Source organism: Aulonocara sp. 'chitande type north' Nkhata Bay, linkage group LG15 (genome assembly GCF_057382095.1).
Source record: "Aulonocara sp. 'chitande type north' Nkhata Bay isolate Kocher_YH1m ecotype deep benthic linkage group LG15, A_spYH_male_GT1.1, whole genome shotgun sequence".
NCBI classification, from domain to species: domain Eukaryota; kingdom Metazoa; phylum Chordata; class Actinopteri; order Cichliformes; family Cichlidae; genus Aulonocara; species Aulonocara sp. 'chitande type north' Nkhata Bay.
In genome coordinates this window covers 16,968,060-16,980,189 of record NC_141358.1, presented here as the reverse complement: position 1 = coordinate 16,980,189, position 12,130 = coordinate 16,968,060, and the positions used below count along the sequence as shown (strand labels likewise).

General features: G+C 38.2%; 1 protein-coding gene across 1 annotated transcript in view; it reads right to left on the bottom strand.

Annotated features, from left to right (window-relative positions):
* The window catches only part of lama2 (laminin, alpha 2), a 231,722-nt gene that overhangs the window by 92,773 nt on the left and 126,819 nt on the right, over positions 1-12,130 (bottom strand). The window contains exon 21 of the mRNA XM_086264682.1: positions 6,309-6,520. Coding sequence (XP_086120808.1) covers positions 6,309-6,520 — 212 coding nt within the window. The remainder of the gene's footprint in view (positions 1-6,308; positions 6,521-12,130) is intronic.

Here is a 12,130-nt window from a genome sequence, read left to right as displayed (position 1 = left end):
TTGACTCAAAACCAGGCTGCCCTCACAACCGAAGAAGGAAGTATCCAAAAAATATTTCTGTTTTACCTGTATTATTATTTTATATACTTAATTTTGGATTTTGACATAGAATCAATGCTTATTCCTTTTCTAAGCAAACACATCCCAGTGCTTTTCCTGATAAAAGCGTGCTGGGCTCTACTTCATTATTACTTCAGCTCTGATGTAGAAGCAGCATTGTGGTACTGTCAAGAGGTGCTGAGGAAATCAGACATAGAGAGAGAGAAAGTGAGGAAAAGAGCAGGTATGTGTGTATGTGTACTCATTTCAAACTATTTTATGTACATGTTTGCATACAGTCCTGTATGATATGTCTGATTACTGAAGAAAAGAGAAACAAGCCTGATCCTTAAAACAAGCTGTCAAAAGCCCATCAAACATCTGTGCCCAGGGGTCTGTAACTCCATGATCGAGGCATGGCCACAGTACTGAGATTTTTATGACTCAAAATAACTAATGATTATCACCAATCCTAGTTTGATAACTTCTGTCCTTAATTAGCTTTGCCATTTATCATTAGAATAATGATATTAGTGAACACAGTGTTTATTCAATAATGCAACTATAAAAAAATTGCATTTATCCATAAATGCACATCACTCCAAAGGGTTTTGCTTGCATGTGTGCTACATAATAATTTTAAAATGATAAACATGTAAATAAAAATGGGAATTAGAGAGCCTAAATGCTATGAATGCATGTTTTATATGAACTGCTGTGTAAAAGATGATGCAATTCCATCAATGAGGCATCCGATTGGTCCCAAATTCAACCAGTTTTATCTGCACTACTACATGTAATATGTATTTCAGGGTTACAATCTCAAGTTTTTTGAGATTTTTGACATCGGATCTCCCTGCATCAGAGCTATACCAGGCATTTGGTTTAGATGATTATCTGCCTGACATTTCTACTAGAGATGGACCGATCCGATATTACGTATCGGTCCGATACTGACATAAATTACTGGATCGGATATCGGAGAGAAATAAAAAATGTAATCCGATCCCTTAAATATCAAAAAAAGCACCTCACAAAACTTGCGACATAGCGTAACTCGGCTCATAACCATAGCACGTCAGAGCAGTGTGCTCACGTGATAGAGCGGCTGTGTGTATTTGTAGCCTGCTACTAAACCAGCATTTCATCTCCGAGGAAGTTATCCCAGAGAGAAGTAAAGCAAGTGTGTAAGTTCATCTCTGAATGTTTGTAAAGCATTCCCGCGTTAAGCTTAATAACCAATATATGGAGCGACTGCCTCTTCTCTCTCCCTCTCCTGTTGCTACTTCAATCATGAAACTGATTAATGATCAGCTGATCGGCTTTTCTGTCGCGAGTCCATATCTCTTCTTTGTTTTTGGCCCACTTTGCACCAGAAAGAGGAAACCAGCAGCTGAACAACAGCAGCACATTTAACCTTGATAAGCTGTTGTTAGAATTTATTTACTTTCTACACCAGGATCCTTTTCTAAGTAGCTGACGGCTGGTAACTGTGCAGGGGCGGATCTAGCAAAGTTTAGCCAGGGGGGCCGATAGGGCATGAACAGGGAAAAGGGGGCACAAAGACATACTTTTCTTTCTTATTCTCATTTAAAATGTCCAGCTTTTAATAAATAATTATCTGAATCTTACACCCAAAGTTTTAATCTGATTTAAATGTATAGAAGTCCATTACAGTATATAGTAACTGTTAAGTCTAATATACTCTAGTAAGCTATAGTACTTTTTCCTTTGGGAAGATACCATCTGTGCAGTCTACAGTTCTGTTGAAGAAAGATGTTGAATCTATTTAATTATTCTTGAAAAATAATTTATTTGTGTGCATTTTTTTACACTGCATCAAATTAAAGTTGATTACATTGATTAAGCATCATGAAGTGGGGGGGGTGGTTCCCTATTTTTTTTTTTTTGCAGGGAGTTTGCAACCCTATTAGTTAGGCTGCTTAATATTCCTGCTAAGTACTCCAGAATAGGAAGGATGGAGTAGGTTTAAGTTTATTAGATTGATCAGTATTGCTGAACTATGAAATATTTTGGGTGCAGTGTATTTTTATTTTACATACAGGTATAACACAATAGCTTTAGTGTTGTTGTTTATTTAAACTTGAGTATGAACTTATACAAAATGCAGCAAGATATTTAAAAAACAGTTTTATTGATTAAAAAACACTATATCGGATTCATATTGGTATCGGCAGATATCCAAATTTATGATATCGGTATCGGACATAAAAAAGTGGTATTGTGCCATCTCTAATTTCTACAAGTCTTTATCTAGATGATTTCCACTGAGTGCACATCCTGTTTTCCACCAAAGCCACATTTTCTTTTCATGGTATAGTGCAGCAAGCACTATTTTAAAGGGACCACTGAGCACATGAAGTGGTGGCATCCGGGGTTAAGCTGTTTGACTGACTCAAAGAAAAGAAAAGAAAAGTGTTTCTCATTTCCTTTTCACATCTAGAGCTCAAGATGGGAGTCTAACTGGAGAAATTCAAGCCACAAACCCCTTGAAAGAAATTATTTGCAGGTACAGTAGTCTCCACAGGCAATCTCCAGAAGTCAAGTAAGCATAAGGCAGGGAAGTCTGAATCTTATACATGGTGGGGCACTATTAATGTACATGTAAAAAAATAACTGGCTAAAACATAGTCAGTCCAGACTTCTTACTTGTTTGAGGATTTTATTTTCCTGCAGTATTTCTCTGGTCCCATCAGTCCCTTGAAAAGTGCCTGGGCCTCTGCACTCAATAGTCCGTTAGGAGTGATAAAATTAGAGTTGTGAGTTTTCCCAAAGATCCCTCAAGAGTTTATTGAGCAACTGTTAGAAACATCTATGGAACATTCATTAAGTGTCAGATACACAGGAAGCGTAATTACGCCATTGAATTACCACATACTCACATTGTTCCCATGGACAAATGTGCGACGGAGCAATTGACATATCTTTTCTACAACTTTCAAATGAATTCCCCCCCCCCCCCCCCATGTGAGAAATGGTCAGAGGAGTTCTCTTGAAATTTATTCCTCAGACAAATTGATTTGTGGCCAAGTTTGCTTGCAAAATCAAACCATTTTCAATTCTCCAACAGAATTAAAGCGAAACACTATTAAAGGGGGGAGACACAAAAAGGCTGCGGCGAAAATGGCTGAAGATGAGAACTCTGACATCAAAAGAAAAAGTAAAGGATTTTTACAGTCTAATAGTGCGCAAATGGACTCGGCCTGAACTCTCCTGCTCCACTCAATAAAATTCATTAAGACTGGGAGCAGCAGGGAGAGGGAAGCAGTCACAGAGAGAGCGAGAGAGAGGTAGACTGGCAGAAGAAGAGGGAGCAAGAGAGAGAGCTGTTGTGTTTTAATAATTCTTGGTGGTCTTTTGTCATTCATGCAGGATCAATAACAACTCTCCATCTCCCAGACACAAGCAGCCGATCAGCACTGTGGAAGAGCAATAGATCAGGCTGATTAATCAATAACCATTTAGCTGGGTGGAGAGGGGAAACAACTACAGAACAATGAACTATCAAATACACATTAATACCCTCTGTCAGCCTGTCTGCCTGCTTTTGTGCTGGGCTGACAGTTTTATCTGTCTGTTTATCAGTCCGCCTGTCTATCGCTCACTGTGAAGTGTCTTTCTGCTGATCTGTCTCCCCTACCCCACCCTCCCCACACCCACCCACACCACTGTCTTCTTTTTTTTTCTTTTTTTTAAAAAAAAGAAAAAAGGTTTTAATGAAGATTTTCACAAACAAGTGCCATCTGTATTCGCTGTCATCTCTTTCTTTCTCTTCCACTCTCACCACCTCATTTTTACAGGTATAGTGTTTATTTTAAATCTTAAACACAGCTGGGAGTCAGTGGGCTGCTCCAACATCACACCTCCCACTAGCACAGCTGCTCGTTGATGCACACACACATACACATACAGGCGCGCTCCAGATGGCGTACAATCCACTGAATGTTTCAGAGAAAGGCTTAAAAGTATCATTTAGCTAAAACTGAGTTTCATAAAGAAATTGTGTTCTACAGTGAGACACCCTGCTGAGACCCACAAGCACATGCACTGCTGACTTTCTCTATAATGAAGGAAAACCAAATTATATTTTCCATCTTTAAGGCCCTGAGTGTTATTTTTTATTGCAGGTTCTTTAAAATCATTATGATAATAAACTCTTTACTGACAGATGGGTCCTGTCAATATGTCACTTTTACCAGGGGTCACGCTGGGGATGCGACGCAGTGGCGTGCAGTGTCTCTTTCTGACACTAGGAGTCACCAAAGTGATCAATTTTGAAATTTTAAAAATGAGGGCTGCAAATTTATCATGTTTATACAAACTATGATTTAGATAAGATTTTGACCTGCCTCTCGAGAGAATGAAAGGATGAGAACCTTGTATGGTAAAAATTGAGATTTTTTTGAAACATACAATGAAGTGCCACCTTAGTGGATAGCCATCGTAAACGAGGACCAATGTAACTTTTAGACAAACAACAGCTGCTGTGACAACAAAACATTAGTTCAGTCTAAAAAAGCAAAAAACAAAAAAATCTTTTCAAAGTTTCAATGTCTGCTCTGTTTTTTATTTGTCTGCACTGTAGCAACTACAAACTATCAAAGCTCATAAAACCTCTGTGGGGTTTGTTTTCCAGCGCGTACTCCAGAGCAGGTAATCTCCAGCACCTTCGAGATATATGAGCGACGCAAGAGTGAGATGAATTCAGATTTCAGTGAGGTCCCATTGTGAAATAAACAGATCTGTATGTGATTTAGAACAACATGCAAACAAATTTAGAACTGAGAATATTAAATTTGTGCTGTTTACACCAAAACAGATGAATCAGATTTTTACTTGATGTCTGGATATATACACCAAGTCAGGGGTCCCTGTGGCTCTGGTAGTGGTCTATGGTCCAAATGTCCACGGACAGGATAATGAAATTCTAAAATTTCCCCTGCAAGTGAACACCAATGTGTGTGAATAGTGCTTGCAGTGTAAATGCACTCAGACCCGATGCACGTGTGGGTTTTATTTTTCCTCTCGACCAGAGCTTCACAAATGGTGTGCTGGGGTTTACCGGTATGTCTGAAGTTAAGTCTAAGTATGCTATGTTTATACTCTTTATGCACAGAAGGAAATAAAAAACATCTTAAGGCCTTCTGTCAAAGACAACTAGGTCAATTCATGCAGTTGCTGGATGGTGGGAATTATGAGACTGTATCAGGAACAACCAGGTAACCAAATATCATGTTAGATGCCACAAGAAGAAGTGCCTTCGTCTGACTGTGTAATCAAAAAAACAACTGATAAAATGTCACCGTGCAGACATTTTTGTGTGCCTTGGCCACAAAAAGTTTGAAAACTACTGAAATACTACAGCGATATAAACTAACATACCTTCATGGTAAAAAGGAAGAACATTATCATTCAGTTCTAAGGTTTTAGATATCAAATCAGATCTGATCCTTAGCAGCTATTAATATTATTTATTTAACAAAGGCTAAGATAAAATGCAGAAGAACTGCCTGATTCCATGGGACTTAAGAGGGTAAGTAGCAGCTGAGTACAGCTAGTCAAATGCATTTGATTAATTGATCATCAGCAAGTGTGACCACTGATATAAAAGCAGAGGTTTTGGCAGCTTGTTGGTGTGGAGCATTCAAGTGTGTGTTAACACAATGCCAAGGAGAAAAGAAATTATTTTAAAGAAGCAACTGTTGCTGCCCATAAATCTGAGAAGGGTTATGAAGCCATTTTCAAACCATTTGAAAGCTATCATTCGAAAGCGAGAAAGATTATTTACAAATGAAAAGATTCACAATAGTCTTCCTTGGAGTGGATGTACCAGCAAAATTAGCTCTAGATCAGAGAGTGAATGTTTGGTGCACAAATGATTAAAATCAAATGAGTAATTTCATTCATGAAACTGTCTGTATTTTATGTCCAAATTTAGAACTGCATCACAAAATAAGTACAAACAAATTATGAAGCTTTGGCCGTGTTAGAAAATTTAAAAATATCTTAACACCGAATACTACAACTAGTATACACCACCACAACTACTACTATTAATAATAATGATACTAATAACAAAATAAATATATCTATAATACTGATGTGAGTCCATCTGTACAACTGCTAAAGCCTGTCTGAAATTGGGCCATGCAACAAGCAAGAGACAAAGCTCAACAGAAGCTTTCATTTTTCCCATGACTGTATATCAGTTGTTTGATTTCTGTTTAAATTTTTGTCGTCTTACTTACGTTGGCAATCTTTTGCTATGATGGCGTCTCCATAATAACCTGCAGCGCAGCTGTCACAAGATTTGCCACCATAACCCTGGCGACACCGCAGACACCGGCCTGTATTTGGATCGCAGCTCCCAGGTATGGAAAGGTCCAGGTTGCCATTGCAATCACAAAGTCTGCAGGATCCCCCTGGTACAGTGGGCTGACCATAGTATCCATTGGAACATCTGAGAATCAGTGGAGATACCAAGAGATGGATAAATCAGTTTCACATCATCTTTAACCGATCAGCTTCCCGAGGGAGACGTAATAATAAGAGAATAAGGTGAAATATTTTGTACAATGCAGATAGAAGACATGCCAGTGAACCCACAAATATTTTTCTGCATCAAGGTTTTTGCAGATTTTTACTTGTAATCTGTCAAGTTTCTGACTCCTAGAGGTAGCATTAAAAAGCACCACTGAGGATGACTGGGCTGAAACTGACTGTAAAAACTGTCACATTTTCTACATACCAACTCTTATACCAGCAGCAGAAGTTGTCTAACTATAAAATTCGACATACAGGAGCTTTTAAAATGCCTCAACCCTGATTAACATCCAAGCTTTACCCTTTCGAGCTGCACCAACAAGATGCCATCCTGTTATTCTCCCTCTCTCTGTTACTGAAGGAGCAGGTATTGCACTAATATCTTTAAAATACAGTTTTGCTCTGCTTTTATATCCCAAATAACACTTGAAAATATGGTTTTCCCCCTCAGCTTTCAAGTTTGAAAGAAAATACACAGTGGGTCACCTTGTCTTCTATCTTTCTTTCGCATCTAACAACTACTGCGTATGAGTCAGCAGGTAAAAGCAGGTAAATATAAGTATTGTTTACTTCAGCTTCTAGCACCAGTATTATAAAACACTTTGAATACACAATTACTAATTAAAGCGCCAAACTATCACAGAAGCCAAAATCCAGTCTCTATCTACACAAGAACTAAAAATCATCAGCAAATGTCCACAGGAACTATGAGCACTGTTATATAATTTGTTTGACCAGTTAAACTGCTTAGATACCAGTCCAGCTGAATTATTCATATACGTACACTCCCATTACATAAATATAAACACCCAAAGAGCTACAGGGCAAACCCACAGAAATGAAAGGGCATAGAAATTAAAGTTTATAAAAGTAAACCCTTGAAGACATTTTTTTTTAAATGGAGATTTAATGGCTTTAGGCAGTGAACTTCAGGATGTTTACTGCAGGCTGCCCAGCTATTACTCAAATAAAAGCATTGCTGTCTGAACTACATTTATAAACTGGAAACAAAAAGTCAGACTACGAAAAAAAACCCTGCAATGTTCATTTCAAATTTATTTGTAACGTTAAAAACCAAAATCATAAAAAACATATAACCTATTTTAACCTATTTTTTTCGTCCACCAGCCATAGTAAGGTTTATGCCACAGCTGTCCTAAATTAACAATAAATCATTTTTTATGCTTCCGTATTGGTGAATCCACCAGGGTGCGCTCTTTAAGGTCTTTAATCAAAATGATATATTAAATCCTAATTATTATTATCCGTGAATTTTCAAATTTGATATTTTACAAAAAAAAAAAAAAGTGGGGAAAGAATTAAAGCACTTTATTTTTTGATTAAGATGCTAAATTATAGTTTTTAACTTGCATTGTGGAAACATTATTCTTGATTTATTTTTCAAATTTGTGCTCAAATTTTGGTATAAAAACATCAGTTCAGTTCAGCAAATGTTTAGTTTGTGTTGTTTTGTTTTTATGACAGGTGGTCTTAAAAACCAAGTGATGTTTTTGTGATGGATTCTTTATTTTTTTTAAGCATCATTCATGGATACAAACATTCCAAAGGGTCGTTAGGACTCTTGATCAAGAACAAGTAAATGTGTTAACTGTCAAACCAGTTCAGGATTTCAATATTTTGCTTTTTCAATAACTTCATTCGATTAATAAAAAGGAAGATGGCCAAGGCCTGGGAAATATATTAACCTGAGAAAGCGGCGCTGTCACACGAGCCGCTGAAACCAAATAAGGCTGGCCAAAGCTGAGCTCAGGCTCTACAGGCTGAAAAGGGAATTGAGATGAAAGAGGAGAGGAAGAGGGACAGAGAAAAGTGAAAGGGAGGAGGGAGAGCGATCAGATGAGAGAAGAGAGGGAGATGGAGAGAGGGGAAAGGTCTTCACATTGAAAAGAGAATTGAATTTAGAGAGGGGGTGTGGGTGGGGGTGGAGGGTAGGAAAGGACAGAGTGAGGGAAAGAGTCAAGAGCAGCCAGCCATTATTACCACTGACCCTCCTTGGTACTCAATAGAACTGGTTTATTAGCTTTCCTTCCCACTCCGAGTGTGTGTGTATGTGCACATGTATGTTTCTGAAGCATGTCTGCACATCTTCCCAGTTTTACTGGCAGCATTTTTATTTTTTGAGTTGAGATGAGCTGTTTGTATTTAGTCTTATATGCGAGATGAATTCCGATGTTAGGGCTTCTATTCTAGTCATGCATACGTGTAGTTACTTGGGCCTCAAGAGGAAGTGAAGGTATTTATAGTGGCTAGTCTAGCGTGATTGAAGTTGATATTTTTGGAGGGGTTAAACACCTGGTCAAAATCATCAGAGTGTGGAGGAAATGTATGGCATAACTTGTAAAGAGAGATAGAGAAGGGCAGATGGGCTTGGATCGTAACAGTCGCGTTGTATTCTCAGAGTGATGAATGGAGAGTCGACAACAGGGGAATAAATGCTCAGTTTCTTCTTAATATAATCATTAATTATGTTCGTCTCCACTGTCAATAAAACTGTTAAAGGCTTTTTTTAATCATTCCAACACAGGCTAAAACAGAACAACACTAAAACAATGCTCAAATTCACACCATCAACCAGTTTAGACTAATTTCCTCATAAAAGAACAAGCTTAAATCCTCAATCCTGAATTAACAATTAGCTATGTGAAAAACTATAGTGCTTTAACAGCACCTGGAAATCATTTTTGGAATCAGCTTTTTACTATAACGTTCAATGAAGTACAAAGTAAGCCATAAAACATTGTCAGAGTACTTTTCGTAGTTCACAAAAAGCTTCTGATTAAACGCATTTCTTTGTGGTGTCATCCCCGGGTTGAAGAGGGCTGTTTCAAGTTTGATGATAATTGCGATGGTGCTGCTAACAGGCCACTGTCAATCAAATCCAATATACAGTAATTGTCTGAACTTTGCACTGAAAAGTTTCATTAAAACCAAAGCACCAATTAATCTGCTGCTATCTAGTAATGCTGAACTAATGCTCTGCCAACACTCATTTTAATACTACTAGCAACAATCCCATGTGAACTGACTATTCCACTCATTTACTCATTTAGTCACCTGCAGTCATGTGAGGAGTAGCTGAGACAAACTCCATAAACCGGCATAGAGACAAGGTATTTAAATACGTCAATTAAAATGCGTCAATTAAGTAACAGATACTTAATTCCTGGAGTCTTCATTTCTATTTTTGAATGTTACTTTGGAGCCTCCAGCAGCCTCCGTGTTACAGTTTCTACTTTTACTCACACGTACAGCGAAGCTTGACATATGATTACATTTGCACATCTCTTAACATTAACATCAATAAGTAGTATTACGACAACATTAACAATAACCCTCACTTTAATCCCTCTGCATTCTAGATGAGAGGGTGATCGATTAAAGTACATTATATCCATCATATCAGCTAGTTGGCAGCAAGCACCTAACATGACAAATGAAAGACCTTATCTGCAAGACCATTAACATACTGGCACACCCTAAATAGCACCCCGTGACTCAAAGTGTTTTAACCTACATTTGTTAAGCAGCTGCAATAAAGAGCTTTCAGCTATATTCTAAATGACTGTTTATGGACAGGAAATTGAAAAGCAGAATCACTTAGCAGTGAGTGGATAGTCTATTAGCATGGGCGGAATAGACCAGCTTATTTTGTTAAAGCCCATAATACAGACAAATTGGCGCATTACAATTAATTACCACAAACAACAACAAAAGCACTGTAGATAATGAAGTGTAATGGCAGGTAGTGCATAGCAGGTATCAATTAGACTAATAGAACAAGAAACACCAACTGCTGATTACCTACTTAATGCTGTCATTAGTAATAAAATATTTCCCATTACATCAGCTCCTGTGCGTTATGAGACTGTACAGTGTGAGATCAAAACAACACATGCATGTGGATAGGAGAATGTATACACAGATGCCTTCTGTATATTCAGCTGCAGATCCATAAATTTACCGGCACACAGGCACAAAAGATAAACATGTACAGGCACACACAGACTCCCCAAAATTAAACACCATCTTCTAAATTCATTAAAAGCAGCAACAAGGAATGTTTACTATATTATGAGCTTTTTCCTACTTTGGGATTAATTAAAAACACAGACTGCACCATGTGGTCACTCATTAATACACGGACACAGAAGTAGATTGGAAAGGTGGAGGAGTCAAATTGTATTGGTTGGGCCACGTTCCAGCACGAGGCCATATTGCACAGTGGCTGGAAAGCAATGTGGTGCAGATGCTACTCTATGACAGACAGAGCTGGCAATGAGTCAGTTTACTTTCCAGTGGCAAATGAGGTTTATAAAAAGACTTAAAGACAGACAGAGAGATTCTGATGTGGAATGCATGGCATGCATACTATTCAGGACAGCGAACTGAGGCGCCGCATCCTCCAGCAGCAACAAATAGAAAAGCTCGGGTAACTGCAACTGCAGAATTTGTCATCATATTAGCCCAAATGTTTGAGACTGAGACTGTTTATAAATAACAGTGTAAATATGCCAATATTAAGTTGTTTTATTAATCTGTTACTCTCATTAAGAAAAACATATGAACATATCCTTGCATATCTGTAAAAGCTGTAAAAGCTGAAAATGTAAACACTAATCTATGCGGCATTAGAGACAGTGGTCAGTTGACTTCAATGGCAAACACCAGAAACTCAGTGGTTTACATCATGGTTGATACGTTCCCCTCAAACGAGCAGCCAAGATTCGACCTTTAAATTTGTTAACTGAATATTTGCTACTGTTACCAAGATGTGCACACTCTCATGGCACTCATGGCTTTTGTTTCCAAGGATGGGCCCAACCTTCCAGTGCCATTAGGGCTAGCTGGTTAAGCAGGGGCATTGTTACACACGGTCTGTCCTTCTGTCTATACCAACCTCTTGGGTCTGATGAATGTCGGGTGCCTGAACCTGGTGTTCAGTTCCTCCTACAGCACCAATTTTACTTCTAAAAAGTGACCCATTTGCCTGCTTCCCTTCCAAAACTGCCTCCAAGCCAGTGAACTGGCCTATTACCCATTTAAAGTTCGAGAATAAGAGGTTAAGAATGTTTCAGGCCCAAGACTGAATCATTTGCTTTACAAGATAGAACTATGAGATTTGAAGAGCAGTTCAGTAGTACAGTAGTTAGCACTGATGCCTCACAGCAAGAAGGTCCTATGTTTGAATCAAGCTGCCTACTGTGGACCTTCAGTGTGGTGTTTGCATATTCTCCTAATGCTTGCATGGGTTCTCCCTGGGCACCCATCTCTGTCTTCCTCCCACAGACTAAACACATGCATGAGTAAGGGTAATTGGCAATTCTAAATTTGCCATAGGTTATCTAATAAAAGAAGATGAATGAATGTGTTTGAGAAGTGCACTAGTTTGATTATAGAACATGATTACTACGAACACATTTTGAGCTTTAGACACCAATTTTTAAGAATGTAAGAAATCAGCACATGCCCAGGGCAAACACTTTTTATGATTAATGATGTTCTTTTG